Below are 18,397 nucleotides of genomic sequence, written 5' to 3'. Positions count from 1 at the left end.
ACATTTTGGAGTGGCCATCGCAGTCACCAGACTTAAATCCGATTGAGAACCTCTGGTGGGACTTAAAGAAAGCAGTTGCAGTGCGCAAGCCTAAGAATGTGACTGAACTGGAGGCTTTTGCCCATGACGAATGGGCGAAGATACCCGTAGATTGCTGCAAGACACTTGTGTCAAGCTATGCTTCACGTTTAAAAGCTGTTATAACTGTAAAAGGATGTTGTACTAAGTACTAAGATTGAATGTCACTTGGGGGTTGAATAAAACTGATAATGATGTGAGCACAGAAAAGACATTTGTGGTTATTTCATTATAAATGTTATGTTATATTTGTCTGACCTACACGTGCCTCTTTGATTTATTTGTAAGCAGGATGACTGAATGATCAAAATCAATGTCAAACTGGCCAAAACAATCAATTTCAGTGGGGGTTGAATAATTTTGAATACAACTGTATATATTTGCGCTGATTGCACCCTGTTTTTTATATATTTTTGCACTTTTCGCTTTCGCCTTTAGCAGCATTTATGGAGGTTTTTCAATTTTTGGAAACCAGAGAGATCAAACTCAGTGAGGTTTTTTCCAACTCTGCTCCCACCATTGGCCCTGATGACATATCTGCCCTTTTAAAGAAATTGGGTTTTCTGTTTGAAAAAAAGGTCAAAGCCTGGTGGGACATTACCTCTTTTGAACAATACATTCGGGACGGTCTCACCCCCAGACGCCTAAGGTGGGATGTCCCACCCAGTGATGGTCTGGGTGATGAGGAGTCCCTACAAGAGTGGTACGACTTCTTTAACAAAAGAGGTCAAGAACTTATGGAATTCCTCCTGAGAAGGAAACAAAGAAAGATGAAACTTCTAGAACATCAGATATCTGATATTAAAACTAAAATGGAAGTTTCCAAAGACCATTCTGATTTCCCAAAGTTATCAGGGGAATTAAAGAATAAACTTACCAAATGGGACATTGATACCCAAAATAAAAAGAAGGGTAAATTTATTAGGGATTCTGGTGATTTTACACGCAAAGAGGTTTTCAAATGGCAAGTGAATGTCGGATCTTCCGACCAGGCCACCAAGCCTAATGTAAAGGCTCCTCCCATCCCCAATACCCCCATCAATACTCCTAGACCATCTGCCCCACCGCAGGACTATCAGTCCAATTATGCTCCTTATCCCCAAAGGGGACGGGGGGGTAATGGCCGAGGAGGGAGAGGAAGAGGTAATTACCAATACCCCATGACCTCATATGGGGGTACTACATATGGTAATCCTCAACATAACAGTTACAGAGGCAAACCTAATTATCCATCTACATCGAGAGGAGGGTACTCCCAAGATGGCGGATGGGGAGAGGACTATCGTTACCATGATAACCCCATACCTGTTAATAATCGGTTTGCCCCATTGTCCAACAGAGAAGAAGTGGAGGGGGGTTTTTTAGGGAACCCGCCCCAGTGGTGGGGCCCCTCATTAACCACCCCGACTGGAAACAGGGGGGGAAAAAGAAGGGAAAGAGAGGGAAACGGGCAGGAAGAAGAACGATCAAAAAAACAAAAATCCCACTAGGCACTGGTATATTCAATATCAGTGGGATTACGTTGACGGATGAAGAATTGCAGGTTTTAGACAAAGGCCTGAAATTCGCCCCAGTTAGGAATTTTAACAAATTTCAGACGTATGTAAATGTATCGAAATTTGTGAGAACTCTTAATATTAAGAAATATTTTTTATCCAAACCGGCAGAAAGATCTTCTTTAATTCCAGTAAGCACTTATTCCACTTTGAGGAATAAAAGTGTCTTTAACCCTTCTAATCATGACTCCAAGCATATTGACGTGTTCAAAAACATGGTCCTAAGTGATTTGGACCAGATGAAGGTAAGAAAAATTAAAGAACCCTCCTTCATCAAAAAAGGTATAGCGTCGTTGGAGTCTAAGAAAGAAGTGGTCATCCGTCCATCGGATAAAGGAGGAGGTTTGGTTATAATGTCCAAGCAATTCTATAAAGACGAGATGCAACGTCTATTAGGAGATGCTGACACTTACAAACTTCTAAAAAGTGACCCTATATTTCAGTATAAACAGGATCTCACTCTCTTAGTCAAAAAGGGAATAAAAAGAAAAGTCCTTTCTAAAAAAGAGGCTGAATACCTCGACCCCAGTGCTTGTCGCACACCTATTATTTACTTTTTACCCAAAGTGCACAAAAACGCTACCCAACCGCCAGGGCGGCCGATAGTCAATGGTATTGACTCCGTCTCTTCAAGGCTGGGTCAATACATTGACTATTTTTTGAAACCCATCGTCTCTGGAACCAAGTCTTTTCTCAGGGATACTAAACAATGTATCCAAACTTTGGAGAAAATAACATGCACCCCTGAAAGTCTGCTTATTACAGCGGACGTAAGTTCGCTATATACTATTATTGACCACATTGATGCTGTTGCAGCAGTTAAGTGGGGCTTGGCACAGTCTGATCTGTCTTCTAAACATAGAAAGTTCCTCCTGCAGTGCCTTGAATTTTGCTTAACAAAGAATTATTTTTGGTACGACAGAAGTTTTTATTTACAAGCGAAAGGCGTCGCTATGGGCGCGAAGTTCGCCCCTAGCGTCGCCAATCTCTTCATGGCACTATGGGAGGATGAAATCATTTTCAAAGACCCCCCCATGCAACTCAAATGCTATAAACGCTATATCGATGATTTAGTCATGATATGGGAGGGAGATCTGTCCAGTTTGGAGACGTTTATGTCAAAACTAAACAGCAATACTCAAAACATTTCACTCACATGGAATATCAGCAGTGAAAAGATTGTGTTCCTGGACTTGGAAATTTTTAAAGGAGAAAAGTTTTTTAACACTCGTAATCATTTTAAACCCTCTGACAGAAACGGGTATATCCCTTTAGACAGCTGTCACCATAAAAACTGGCTTTGCAACATTCCCAGAGGCCAGTTCATACGCCTCAGAAGGAACTGCACCTCTGACACTGACTTTTTTACACAATCCAAAGTCTTGGTCAACAGGTTTCAACAAAAGGGTTATAACAAAGATGTCATTACAAATGAACTATCACGAGTGGGTTCCCTCAACAGGGCTGATTTAGTACAGGACTCCAACAAACAGGTGACGAAAGAGGGAAATTTTGAATTCAAAATTGTCCTGGATTATAACATCCAGTATCGGCAGTTTGAAAAGATTGTAAATAAACACTGGGAAGTCCTCAAGAAGGACAAGGTTTTGGGGACTGTCCTACCAGCCCACCCACGTTTTATTTATCGAAAAGCCCCCTCTTTAAGAGACGTTGTCGCCCCTGGAGTCATAGATCCTCCTCCCCCTTTTAAAGAGAATAGGATTTTTAATTTTTTATCAGGCTTTTATGCCTGTGGAAGATGCCAATCATGCAAACAATGTAAATTCAATATAAAAAAACGCAAAGAATTTACTTCTTTTTCCACTAAGAAGTCCTATACTATAAAAAATTTGATCACATGCAACACTGAGGGTGTCGTTTATATGTTAGAATGCGACTGCGGCCTACAATACATAGGCCGCACCTCAAGGTCACTGGCGGTGAGAGTAGGCGAGCATGTGAACAATATAAAAAATGGCTTTCGTTATCACAGTGTCTCAAGACATTTTAAGCAATACCATAACAAGAATCCCAAATGTTTAAAATTTTGGGGTCTGGAGAAGGTAAATAGACACTGGAGGGGAGGTAATTACACACGCCACATCAGCCAGAGAGAATCCTTTTGGATATTTGAGGCAAAGGTTCTCACCCCTGAAGGGTTAAATGTGGACTTCGATTTGAATTGTTTCATATCAAATAAATAGCAACTTTGTTTTTAAATATTAATATTAATTTTAACTGGGGATTTTATATTGATAATTTTATATGTAATAATAAAATGGTTTATATGTTTTTTATTTTGAAAAGTTTTTAGATTATTATGCAGTATCATGTAAAGATTTATCATGTTACTATAGAAAAATATAGATTTTATAGCAATGTTTGTACATGGACAGCTTTGAGCGATTTGATTAATTTTATTATTATTTTAAAATTAACATTCGGATGCAATTTTCTAAATTGTCCACAAGATGGCGATATTCTAGTTCTATACCATGTGTGTGTGAACAATAAAGTTGCACACATTTGAACAGTATGCTGGATGTTCTGACATTGTTTGCATCATTTCCTGAACAATCAGCTGTTCAGGATTCGACGTCAGGCCCCACACGCCATTCTGATGCTTGTCCCTATGACAATGAGCAGCTATTTAAAGACAGGAAAGCGACGCAACAGGCCCCGCCCCGCTGAGGAAGTTGATATAACGTAACGCGTCCGGTGGTTTAGGAGCCTGAAACATCACGTCGCTCATCTGCTGTTCATTCCTAAAGATTGTTACTTCATGCCGTTTTTTGTCTGGCCAAATGTGAGTAGCCTGACTTTTGCTTCTTTTAAAGAATAAATCCACACATTGCAACAGTGAGCACTTAGTCTGTGATTATCTCTTTACATGCACCTGTCCTTTGCGGTTTGGTTGTCTTATGAGGATCTAATACATCAGCCTGGTTCCTGTTCATGACCTGCCTATTTGATTTGCTTTACTGACCATCTGTTAACTCAGTGGTCCATATATGAAGGTGAGAGTAGCCATCTACAACGGTGGAGGGATCACTTCAAAATGTTGGTGGATTGTCACGTGGTGGAGATTTATTTTCGTTTAATTCACTCATCTTCTGACACTTATGGACTTTTGGACTGTTTGTTTGAATTGTATTTAATTTTTAATATTTTTTTTTTTTTTTCTGCATATTAATATTCACACTTATGGTATTGGTGTTTGAGTATACCAGTATCATTTACATATTTGAGTTTTGCGCTGCACTTTTTCTATTTTATTTTTTGCATAGATACGACGGGTCGGATTACGACGGCGTACATGGCGCTGCACCGTCGTAAGTCCTTTCAGAATCTGGCCCAAAATTTCTAAATATAAAATTGTAGTATATTAGTGATGGTGACACCCCCTATTGTAAGTGGAGTTATTTTATTTATTGAGGGGGTATTACCATCACTTATATATTGCAACTTGTTATCAAAAATCTTTTGAGGGGCTGTCAATATCACCAATATGCTGCAATTTTATATTTTGATATGGTAATTTGTTTGAAAGATATAAAGTTGTATATTTGGTTTACAGGACACCACATATACAGTATATGGTATTCAGAGGGAGGGCTCCACATCACTTAAAGTGAAAGTAGACTTCCTTTGCTGCCTTTTACATATAGGTAAGCCTATAATAAGTCTTACCTATAGGTACAGTAAATCTCTTCTAAACCTGTACAGTTTAGGAGATATTTACATTACATGCAGCCAGTGACATCACTTGCGCATGCGCTCTGAAGGAATGGCCACGGTGCTGTTCCTTTAGAACCCTGTGCCATGAGCAGTGGCTCCTGTGCAAGCTTTTAGTTGTGGGAGGGCGTTGTTTTAGGTAATTTTATCATAATGTGCTAGTATATGATCCATACTAGCACATTATACCTTTACCTTGCAGGGAAAAAAAGAAAGTCCAGCCGTATAGAACCGCTTTAAATTATGCAATGACTTTTAAATTGAAACCCTAAGGTAAATAAGGAAGCACAGCATTGTATATTTTATTGTAATACGTATTTACAAAGTGTTTATATTGGTTGTGGCAAGAGGGGAGAAAAAGTGTGGGGGTGGAGAAGATGGAAGGAGGAAGAGAGAGAGAACTGGGGGCAAGAGAAAGGAAAGGGAGGAGAGAGAGAAAGAGAGGAGGGGGGCAAGGGGGAGAGAAAGGAGGAATACAGAAAGTTTAGAGAGGAGCCCTTGCAGTAAATGTTTCTTCCTGTGCACATTCTCTTCACCTGAATGCCTTCTTCTGCTCTTCCTGCTCATTTCTCCTCCTTCTATGCCCCCTCCCCACTCCCCACGGCAGCTCAGTTCTTTCTCCAGGCTCCAGCATGGCTCTAGTACTCTGTTCTTCTCAATCAAAGGTCTAGTTTCCCGTCGCAAAGTTAGTCGTCGTTTTTGGTGCCTTAACTTTACACAGCACACGTATGTGCTGTATAAAGTATGGCCGTCGTTCCCGCGTCGAAATTTAAAAATGTTTCCTTCTTGCGTAAGACGTCCGGGAATACGGAAGTACGATACGCACGTCGACGTTCGAAAAAATGACGTCACTTCGCGCAAAGCATGGCGGGAAATTCAAAAGGGAGCATGCGCAGTAGGTCCGGCGTGGGAGCGTGCCTAATTTAAATGGCACACGCCCCTTTGAATTACGCGGGCTTACGCCGGAGGACGCCGGCATAGGTTTTCATTGCAAGTGCTTTGTGAATCAGGCACTTGCGATTAAAACTTGCGGCGATAAGTTACGCCGCCGCACTTCTACGTGAATCTGGCCCTTAGTGACAGATTGACCTCTCTGTCCTTCTAGGAAATTAGGGCCAGATTCACAGAACAGATATGACGGCGTATCTCCTGATACACCGTTGTATCTCTTGTTCTATCTATGCGGCTGATTCATAGAATCAGTTCCGCATAGATAGCCCTAAGATCCGACAGGTGTAATTGACTTACACCGTCGGATCTTAGGATGCAGTACCTCGGCTGCCGCTGGGTGGAGTTTGCGTCGTATTGCAGCGTCGGGTATGCAAATTAACAGTTACGGTGATCCACAAAGGTTTTTCCCGTCGTTACGTCGGCGCAAGTCTTAGTTTCCCGTCGCAAAGTTAGGGGTGCATGTCGCGCCGCCGTAATTTCGCGCAAAGCATGTCGGGAAAATTGCGAACGGAGCATGCACAGTACGTCCGGTGCGGGAGCGCGCCTAATTTAAATGGTACCCGCCCCATTTGAATTGGGCGGGCTTGCGCCTGATGTGTTTACGATACACCGCCGCAAGTTTACAGGTAAGTGCTTTGTGGATCGGGCACTAACACTGAAAACTTGCGGCGGTGTAACGTAAACGGGTTACGTTACACGGCCGCAATTCTATGTGAATCTGGCCCTCAGTCCCCTACCACCAGAATCTGTCTTTCCTTTCCTTTATTCCTGCTACTAACAATACACATGCACAATACTCAGGTACTAACAATACACACACAATACTCTGATACCCCTTACCTTAAATCTAGTGGAAATAAGGGCCAGATTCACAAAAGAGATACGTCGGCGTATCTCCTGATATCTCTGTGATCCGCCCGTCGTAACTATGCGGCTGATTCATAGAATCAGTTACTCATAGATAGCCCTAAGATCCGACAGGTGTAATTGACTTACACCGTCGGATCTTAGGATGCAATTCTAGGCCGGCCGCTAGGTGGCGAGGCCATTGCGGTCAGCGTAGAATATGCAAATGACTAGTTACGGCGATTCACGAACGTCCACGATGCCCGTCGATCTAAATTTACGTTGATTCCGTAGCGATACGCATCGTAAAGTTAAGGCTGCCTCCTAGGTGTTCTAAGCAATGTTAAGTATGGCCGTCGCTCCCGCGTCAAAATTTTCAATTTCACGTCGTTTGCGTAAGTTGTCCGTGAATGGCGCTGGACGCCATTTACGTTAATGTCAAACCAATGACGTCCTTGCGACGTCATTTAGCGCAATGCACGTCGGGTAATTTGACGGACGGAGCATGCGCAGTACGCTCGGCGCGGGAAGGCGCCTAATTTAAATGGTGCCCGCCCCATTTGAATTAGGCGGGCTTGCGCCGAGCGGATTTACGTTACACCGCCGCAAGTTTACAGGTAAGTGCTTTGTGAACCAGGCACTTGCGCTGTAAACCTGCGGCTGTGTAACGTAAATGGGATACGTTACGGCGCCGCTGTGCAACGTAATTCTTTCTAAATCTGGCCCTAATTGCCTTCAGAAGTCACCTAATTATTAAATAGAGCCCACCTTTGTTGTTAGTGAACCTTAGTGAACAAACAGTATCATGAAGGCCAAGGAACAGACCAGACAGGACTGGGATGATTTTGTGGAGAAGTTTAAAGCAGGGTTAGGTTATACAAAAATATCCCAAGCTTTAAATATCTCATTGAGCACTGTTCAATCTATCATCCATCTGTCCACAGGACAACTATTAGGCCTTGTACTCACGGCAGGACATGTCCGATGAAAACGGTCTGTAGACCGTTTCCATCGGACATGTCTGGCCGGGGACTGCCCAGGGACTTCTGTTCGATGGCTATACACACCATCGAACAGAAGTCCGCGCGTAAACAATACGCGGGGCGTGTCCGCGGTGTCGCCGCGTCGATGACGCCGCGACAATGACGCGGCGATGTGGGCGGCCTGCCTTTAAAATGCTTCCACGCATGCGTCAAAGTCATTCGACGCATGCGAGGGATGGCGGGCGGCAGGACATGTACGGTAGGTCTGTACAGACGACCGTACATGTCCGGCCGGACAGGTTTCCAGCGGACTGTTTTAAAGCAAGTCCAGGAAACAGTTGTCCGCTGGAAACCTGTCCGATCCGCCCGAAAATGGTCCGCTCGGGCCAACACACGGCCAAACATGTCTGCTGAAACTGGTCTGCGGACCAGTTTCAGCAGACATGTTTGGTCGTGAGTACGGGGCCTCAGTTGTGTACTCCACAAATCTGGCCTTTACGGAAGAGTGACAAAAATAAAGCTATTGTTTAAAGAAAGCCATTAGAAGTCCCATTTGCAGTTTGCGAGAAGCCATGTGGGGGACACAGCAAACATGTGGAAGAAGGTGCTCTGGTCAGTTGGGGCGAGAATTGAACTTTATGGCTTACAAGCAAAACACTTTGTATGGTAGAAAACTAACACTGCACATCACCCTGAACACTCCATCCCCACCGTGAAAAATGGTGGTGGTGGCAGCATCATGTTGTGGGGATGCTTTTCTTCAGCAGGGAAAGGGAAGCTGGTCAGAGTTGATAGGAAGATGGAAGGAGCCAAATACAGGGCAATCTAAAGCCGCGTACACATGACCATTTTTTATGTCATGGAAAAACAACGTTTTCTTGACGCGATTCTTGTCAAGCCCCCCTTGCATACACGCGATCGTTTTTCACGACGTGAAAAACGACGACATGAAAAACAACGAGAAAAAATAAAGCATGTTCTAAATTTTTAATGGTCATTTTTCACATCGAAAAAAATGCTCTGGCGCTTACACACGATCGTTTTTAATAAACAATTTAAAAAATTGAATTTTTCTCTTCATGAAAAACGGTCGTGTGTACACGGCATGAGAAGAAAACCTGTTAGAGTCTACAAAAGACTTGAGACTGGGGCGGAGATTCACCTTCCAGCAGGACAACGACCCTAAACATACAGCCAGAGCTACAATGGAATGGTTAAGAGTGCTGTGATTGGCCCAGGTCCAAACAATGCATAGTCAACACAGCTGTTGTGAATTAACCACTTGAGACCCGCGCTATAGACGAAAGACGTCCACAGGGCGGCTCTCAAGTGCCGGGTGGACGTCCCTGGACGTCCTGCTATTTACATTCCAGTGGTGATTTTGCCTGCACGTGTCGACCTATAAGTACTGAGGCTGGTCGGCTAGGGGGTTAAAAAACGCATTTATACTATTGAGCGAAACATGTCTCAGATCATGATTGATAGATAGATAGATAGATAGATAGATAGATAGATAGATGGATGGATAGACAGATAGATAGATATTTAAATGTTGTTAACATTAGATTCTTCTTGGTGATGGTGTTTGTTTTGCTGCAGTTAATAAAATTATATGGAAAAAATCTCAATCCCTTAAAGCGGAGGTTCGGCCGATTTTTTTTTTTAAAAAGCCAGCAGCTACAAATACGGCGGCTGCTGACTTTTATAAAATGGACACTTACCTGTCCGACGCGCCCGCAATGTCAGCAGCCGAGGCTGAGCAATCGCTCGGTCCTCGGCTGCTTCCGCCGCCATCCTCGGTGCGGGAATCAGGAAGTGAGCCTTGCGGCTTTACTGCCCGATTCCCTACTGGGTATGCGCGAGGATCGTGGCGCGCCGTCACTGGTCCCCGCTCTCTCCTGGGAACAGTGTTTTCCAAAAGACAGCGGGAGGGATGACGTGCCAGGCTGGATTCCTTGCGGGGATCCGAACCCGGAAGTGGTGCAAATACCTGTCTCAGACAGGTATCTGCGCCCCCTCCCCCCTGAAAGGTGTCAAATGTGACACCGAAGGGGGGGAGGGATCCAAAAAGCAGAGGTTCACTTTTTGTGTGAACCTCCACTTTAACTATTGTTTGACACAGTATAGTCATTAATCTTTAAAGTGGAAGTAGACTCACATGCACGGCTTTTATCTATAGGTAAGCCTATAGTAAGGCTTACCTATACACACATTAAATATTTCTTAAGTGTGCACCGTTTAGGGGGTATTTACTTTTGATGCAGCCAGTGACATCTCTGATGCATGCGCTCTGAAGGAATGGCATACCGTGCCATTCCTTCAGATTCCTGTGTCGTGAATGGCAGCTCCCACGCGAATGCATGGGAGTGACCTCATTGCACCCTCGGCCACTCAGAAAGACCGGGTGAAGATAGAACTGCCTTCAGCGGTGACAGTGCACCGCTGGATGGCTTTGTTGTAAGGTAAGGTAAGCAATGCATGCTAGCACATGATGGCTTTACCTTGTAGGAATTAAAAAAATAAAACTGCGATTTACTACCCACTTTAATCCTCCCCAAAAGTTTAGAGAGTTCCTGGTATTGGTCTGATGAAACAACAGCTAGAGATTTATCCATAGTAAGGATTGTCATCGTAGTAGAACCGTACTTCTCCCTAAATGTCCAAGGGCCTTTTGAACATCTTTATTTCTTAGGCTGTAGATTAAAGGGTTTAACATTGGTGTGAAAATTGTATAGAACACCGACACTATCTTGTCTGTCACTTCAGTATCTGAATACCTTGGTCTCATGTACATGAATATGGCCGTTCCATAGAAGATGGTAACCACAATAAGATGGGATATGCATGTAGAGAAGGCTTTGTATTGCCCAGAAGGGAGTTTCACAACGACTAAGAAAATGTGTATGTATGAAAACAGGATGAGGCACAAGGGGATCAGAAGCAATATGGACCCACCAACCAATGTTACAATGTTGTTCACAGAGATGTCCCCACAAGATAACTGATGTAAAGATGGAGCTTCACAAAAGAAGTGGTTAATGGTGACATGTCCACAGAACTTTAACTGGCATATAAAATATATATCAAAGGAGGCTATACTTCCACCAGCCACCCAGGATGCCCCAATCATCCTGGTACAGGAGACTGTATTCATAATAACATTGTAACGCAGGGGATTGCAGATAGCCACATATCGATCATAGGCCATGAAACCCAATAGTATGCACTCTGTCTCACCCATGAAAAGATAAAAGTAAACTTGAAGAACACAACCAGTATAGGAAATTTTTTTGGTGGACAAAACAATATTTAGTAGCATCTTAGGCACAATGATTGATGTATAACAGATGTCCAAGAAGGACAGATTAGAAAGAAATATATACATAGGGTTGTGTAAATGGTTGTCTGTTCTGACGGCCAATATAAGGAGAATGTTCCCGGCCAGAGTGGTCATGTAGACAAGTGAGAATAACTGGAACAGCCAAAGTTGTATGCTCGGATTGTCTGTAAGTCCAAGAAGAATAAATTCCATTACTATACTTTGGTTTTCAGCTGTCATGGTCATAATCTTCTAATAATATTTAATTGACCTAAAATTTACCGCTTTGTGGAATTAAGCACAGATTAGGAAAGAGCTATATGAGGGAAAACTTCATCTTGTAAGATAAAATACCAGTAAACTTATATACTATCAGATTATGTCCACGTGGTATCTCCTTGTTTTAAAAGTACTCTGCATAAGTTCCTGCACTAAATGTAAGGCCTACATCATCTCTTTTCATCCACTATACAGGCTGCCATCATTGAATTTGGGGGAATCAAATATCAGCTAAGATCAGATGATTTGCAACGGCTATTGTGCTAATCATAGGTTGATACGTCAATATTACAAAATCATTGGGATTACAGAGCAGTGTAAAGTTTACCCAAAACACAAACAGCTAATCAGATATTCTTATGATGTTACAGATTTTTATGTCAGGAACTTTTTCCTGGATTTCTCTTTAAACTGAGCAATGTTAGACATAAGAACCATTTAATGTTGTAATTCAACAAACGGGATACTGAATTGTTTGCTTATTGATGACACCAAGAAAATTCATCCAAGGACCAAAAACACACTGCAAAAAAATGTACAATAACGGGAACATTTAATATTTTATCCATTGATAAAAGCTGAAAAAGTTAAGTTATACTATATAAATTATAAACTATAATAAGAGATTTTAAACCTTTCCTGGTTTCCTCGTCAGGTTTAATGGTATAGCAAACACTGGATGCATTATTATGCCGCATACACAAGGTCGGAATCTCCAACAACAGATGTTCGATGTGAGCTTGTTTTCGGAAATTGTGTAGGCTCCTTCAGGGCCTTCTCAATTTTTCCGCACAACAAAAGTTCTTGTTGGAAATTCCGATCGCCTGTAGCCAACTTTGACGCATAAAAATCCTACGCATGCTTGGAATCAATTTGATGCATGAACTTAATTTTTCTCAGCTCGACATATTGTCGTATGTGGGTTAAAGAAAAAAACATTGTGGTGTTTTTTTCGAGAAAGATGGACTTTGTAGGCACATACAGATAAAAAAATTGTTAATTTAATATTGCATAAATACATACATAGATTTCAAATATAAACATAGATGCATCTGCAAACAATTGATCATAATATACAAAAAAAAGGCAAAAAGGGTCTTTCCATGAAGAATACTAAATAGCCTCAAGGCTGGCTGTAACGCAGTACAGATCTCAAGCTGGGTGGAGTAGTAAATCCTGGATAAAACCGATTGAGTCCTTAGAACATTGTTTGGGTACAACGTCGCACAACTGCGCAATTGTCATTTAAAGTGTTGCAGTGCCGTATTGCAAATAATGGCCTGGTCAGGAAGGGGGTAAATTCTTCCAGGGCTAAGGTGGTTAATCTTGTTAGTTCAATTGCAGGACAGACAAATATTAAAAACAGTATTTAATATTTTACATTTTAAGTATTATTCTAAATTGTATGTGTTTTGTTTGTTTTTTAACCATGATTTTTATGCCCAATTTAGCATGCTTTGGTGTCATATTGGTCTACAATTTAATTTCATTTTTTTATCACAACCGGTTAATTCTAGCCTTGGACTGAGGTGTTAGAGCACTTAGCAAAGCATAGCAACATTTTTAGAGAAGACTTATGCCGCGTACACACAATCGGACATTCCGACATCAAAACCGTGGATTTTTTTCCGACGGATTGTTCGCTCATACTTGTCTTGCATACACACGGTCACACAAATGTTGTCATAAATTCCGAACGTCAGATGTATCTGATGTCTGTATAATTACATACTAAATGCAAGCTACTTGGTAGCCTTTTTAGTCCATTTGTATTATGAATTCTAATTAAAGTTTATTTTTCTTAAAAATCTAGAAGCTCCTGAAGAAGCTATATATTTGAAATTGCGAAACATGTAGAGCTGCTTTTTAAAGTTCTAAGGACTCAATCGGTTTTATCCAGGATTTACTACTCCACCCAGCGTGAGATCTGTACTGCATTACAGCCAGCCTTGAGGCTATTGAGTTTTCTTCTTGGAAAGACCCTTTTTGCCTTTGTTTTGTATATTATGATCAATTGTTTGTAAATGCATCTATGTATTTATTTATGCAATATTAAAATAACAATTTTTTATCTGTATGTGCCTACAAAGTCCATCTTTCTCGGGGAAAAAAACACCACAATGTTTTTTTCTTTAACCCATATATTTCAAGATGTGGCATTTATATATTAGAGGGTGTGTGGTTACCACCCTAGGGCAATTGTAATCACGTAAAATCATATTGTTGTATGTGACTGCGTTCTTGATGTTCGGAATTTATGACAACATTTGTGTGACCGTGTGTATGCAAGACAAGTTTGAGCGAACAATCCGTCGGGAAAAAATCCACGGTTTTGATGTCGGAATGTCTGATTGTGTGTACGTGGCATAAGTCTTCTCAAAAAATTTTGCTATGCTTTGCTAAGTGCTCTAATACCTAAGTCCAAGGCTAGAATTAACTGTTTGTGATAAAAAAAAAAAAATTAATTGTAGACCAATATGACACCAAAGCATGCTAAAATGGGCATAAAAATCATGGTTAAAAAACAAACAAAACACATATAACTTAGAATAATACTTAAAATGTAAAATATGAAATACTGTTTTCAATACTTGTCTGTCCTGCAAGTGAACCAACAAGATTAACCACTTCAGCCCTGGAAGAATTTACCCCCTTCCTGACCAGGCCATTATTTGCGATACAGCACTGCAACTCTATAACTGACAAGCGTGCGGTTATGCGACGTTGTACCCAAACAAAATTTACATCCTTTTTTTCCCACAAATAGAGATTTCTTTAGGTGGTATTTGATCACCTCTGCGTTTTTTATTTTTTTGCGCTTTAAACAAAAGAAGATCGATCATTTAAAAAAAACACAAGGAGCTAGATTCAGAAACCCTTTACGCCGGTGTATCAATAGATACCGTGTAAGTTGAAAGATGCACCGTCGTATCTATGCGTGCTATTCAGGGTGCAAGATACGCCTGAATTTTTGCTTCATCCGACCGAAGTAAGTCTTAGTACGCCGTCGTATTTACGCTGGCCGCTAGGGGCGTTTCCGTAGATTTACGTGTATAATATGTAAATGAGCTAGATACGCCGATTCACGAACGTACTTGCGCCCGCTACGCCGTTTACATAAGGCTTACGTTCGGCGTAAAGTTTAGAAAAATTTTATATGGACTTTCGTGGTATGGTATGGATTACAAAGTCAATTTACAAAAATATTTTTATTTTACAAAATCATACAATAATAAAATCAGCCTTAAATACATAGGGCCAAATTCTCAAAAAGCTGTGCAAATTTAGTATTACCTAATTTATGTCATTTAAGTTACGGCGCCCTAAGTTGGTGTCGTAAGTGCCGTATCCTCAGCGCATTTGCGCACAAAATTGCGCCATCCTTAACCTAAATTCCAAGGCGTAAGGCGTGGTTATGGCAAGTGGGAATGAAGTGGGCGTGCTTCATTGTAATGAGCCGTGACCCCATGCAAATGAAGGGCCGGCCGTACTGCGCATGCGCGCACGAATCTGGACCTCACTGGGCATGTGCAGAACTTTGCTCATCGCAATCAGTGAGATAGGTAAAAGGCCAAGCGTACTTAGTTTGAGGATCGCCCTGTGTCTAAATAGCCCCAGTCAAACACACTTCCCTTGCAAAAGTATTTCCCTGTGTTCCCTTCCTAAAGCAAGTTGCTTCTGCTTTGAACGTTTGTCAGTGTTTCTTGGTAAGATTTGTTTGTGAGAAAAGTTGTTGAGGAGTTGTAGAGTATAGTTGGTGTTTGTTTTTGATAATTTGTTATTTGTTTTGATTGTTTGCCTGTTTGTTTTTGATAAGTGTTTCTTTTTTGGTGTGTGATTGTTTTTTGTTTCCCTTTTTTGCCTGTTTGTTTTTGAATTTATAGTAGCTGTCTGTTTGTGTATTTTTTTTTTTGCTTGTTTTTTTTTTCTTTGTTGTGTGTGTATTGTTGATTGTTTTTTGGGTGAGTTTCCTGTTGCTGGGTGGTGTCTGTGATGGCCACCAAGCGCAGGAAGCTAAATTTTACAGTGGCAGAGAAGCATATTCTTGCTCAGGGCGTCATAAAATATGGGCGTTTTCTCCATGGCCCTGAGCCACAACACCACCCCGGCCAGGAGGAAGGAGATCCTTAAAAAGATCACCGATCGGATCAATGCGGCGGGGGGGGGGAGACCAGGACCATCGCTGGAGTTCAAAAAAAAATTAACGATTTGAAGAGCATGTCCCGGAACAAGCTGGCAACGCTGCATGCCCATACCAGGGGCACTGGAGGAGGGGGACCCTGCCCAGTCAGGATGAGTGAGGAGGAATGGGCAGTGGCCCAGTGTTTCCACCCACAGCAGGTGGTGGGCCTGCCTGGCTTTGACTCTGATCCTCCTGTGAGGACAGGTAATTTTTTTTTAATTTCTATCTGGTGATTAGCATGTGTGGGTGGGGGAAGGGAAGATGTGCCAAGTGTGTGGATCCACCAACCTGTGATTGTTTTGTGTCCTCCCCAGATGGCCAGGAGGTTGCAGCCCCATCAACCCAGGAGGTTGCTGGGTCATCAGGGCAGGAGGTGGCATCCCCATTAGGGCAGGAGGTGGCATCCCCATCAGGGCAGGAGGTGGCAGCCCCATCAGGGCAGGAGGTTGCTGGCCCATCAGGGCAGGCTGCTGCACCACCCCCAAGACAGGCTGATGCAGAGTCCCAAGAAGGGCAGGATTCGCCATGGGAGGGGAGTGCCCACAACTCCCCTAATTTGGATGTTGAGTGGGAGGAGGATGAGGGGGAGGAAGATGAGAATATTGATATTGGCCAGCAAATCCTGATGGGCCAAGATAGGACCTTTGAGTCATCCCCTGAGGGTACCCCAGAGGCGCCCAGCAGTCAGGCCACCATCATGGGTGGCCCCTCCCAACCCTCCTCCAACATGCAGCAGCCCCTATGGGTCACTCCAACCCCTCCTCCAAGGCCACAAGCCTCAGGGGCAAGTAGGAGGCCGACCCCGGAAACCAGGGGGGGTTTGTGCGTCTGCCGGTCAGTCTGCTGAGGGACAATGCCAGGCAGACCCGCAGTCTGGGTGAAATTAAAAAAACAATGAGCAAGGTGGAGCACAGCCTGGGTTTAATGAGGGAGTCACTGGGTGACGTGGCCACCAACTCAGTGGGGGTCATCACGTGTTTGTGGGACCTGAAGAACGCCACAACAGGCGTGGCCCAGGAGGTGACTGCCCTGACCCAGGCTGTGCAGGCCAATACCCGGGCTGTGCAGGCCAATACCTGGGCTGGCCAGGCTAATACGGCTGACATGACTGCCTGTCTGACAAGGATAGCCGTGGCCTTGGAGGGCAGGCCAGCAGGAGGACAGACACCAGGGGAGGCTCCTTCTTCCCCTGCACAGACCCCCCCGTGAAGATACTCCCTCCCATGCACAGACCCCCCCCGTGAAGAGACTCCCTCCCCTGCACAGACCACCCCCGTGAAGATCCCCCAGTTGGCCGTGGCTGTGGCCGTGCCCGTGGCCGTGCCCGTGCCCGTAGTCAGCCCAGAAGGAGCACTCGGCAACATCAGTAAGTTGCAGGGGTACTTTTTATTTTTTTATTTTTTATTATACTGTACTTATGATTTGGTTTATGTGTGTGAATGATGTGTGAATGTGGGAGGGTGGCATTCCTGATAACATAAGGGTGTCACCCTCAGTTTTGGTGGAGTAGGGATCCCCAGGACCAGGGAGAAGTCATCCCAGGTTCCTGAATGGTGTATGAATGCACAGTGACATAATTGAAGCCGTGGCGGGGCGTTACTGCTCCCAAGTACCAAAGGGGGGGGGGGGTACTTGGATCTAATCCAATTCGATGTGCATGTGATGTGTCTGTGCTAGGGACCACAGTGGCGTGCATTCATGCATTCTCATTGTGAGATAATTAATGTGCGTTTTGTATAAAAAAAAGACATTCTCATTGTCATATAAGTAATGTGCATTTTATGTGCAAAGTAAATTTTTAAAGGTCACATAATCTCTGTGATTTTTTGTTGGCAAAGCAAAAAAATAAAGATAATTAAGGTCCATTTACTGGGCAAAGATGCCTTCAGCCAGTTGTCTCCTTATTGCCTGGCCCTCAGCAGACCGGGTAGAGGTGGTTGGGGGGGGGGATTGTCTGGGTGGGGGGTTAGGTCAGGACATATCTCAACATGCAGGCCCCTTCTCAGAGCAAAATTATGGAGGATGCAACATGCCCCAATAATTTGACAGACAAAGTCTGGGGAATACAAGAGTGTACCCCCAGTCTTGTCAAGGCATCTGAATCTGGACTTGAGAAGGCCAAATGTCCGCTCTACTATTGACCGGGTCTGGATGTGCACCTCGTTGAATTTCCGTTCTCCAGGTGTTTGGGGGTTCCTAAAAGGGGTCATGAGATGGGGTCCCAACGCATATCCAGAGTCACCTGTAAGGGAAAAGACAGGAGGATATTAGTCATGCATGTGCCCCTTGTGATGTCTGCATCATGGGGGGGGCATACCTGACACCAATGTCACTCACCAATCAGCCAGCTGTCTCCATAAACGTTCATCTCCAAGTCTTGGTAGATCTTGGTCTGCCGTAGAATAAAACTGTGTGGCACGACCCTGGAAACTTGGCACAAATGTGCCAGATGAGGCCATGGGCATCT

General features: G+C 43.2%; 1 protein-coding gene across 1 annotated transcript; it reads right to left on the bottom strand.

Annotated features, from left to right (window-relative positions):
* Positions 1-10,775: 10,775 nt before the first annotated feature.
* LOC120935590 (olfactory receptor 13C2-like) lies at positions 10,776-11,713 on the bottom strand. Its single transcript, XM_040347639.1, has one exon. It carries the CDS (start codon positions 11,706-11,708, stop codon positions 10,776-10,778), a length of 933 nt encoding a protein of 310 aa, XP_040203573.1. The 5' UTR covers positions 11,709-11,713.
* Between the last annotated feature and the right edge of the window lie 6,684 nt (positions 11,714-18,397).

This window comes from Rana temporaria, chromosome 4 (genome assembly GCF_905171775.1).
Source record: "Rana temporaria chromosome 4, aRanTem1.1, whole genome shotgun sequence".
In the NCBI taxonomy this organism is placed as follows: domain Eukaryota; kingdom Metazoa; phylum Chordata; class Amphibia; order Anura; family Ranidae; genus Rana; species Rana temporaria.
Note: the sequence above shows the minus strand (reverse complement) of the source record. Positions and strands in the feature narration are given on the sequence as shown.

What these genes read in the sequence shown, in the direction of transcription:
- LOC120935590 (XM_040347639.1), bottom strand. Translation starts at nt 11,708, where the DNA reads ATGACAGCTGAAAACCAAAGTATAGTAATGGAATTTATTCTTCTTGGA.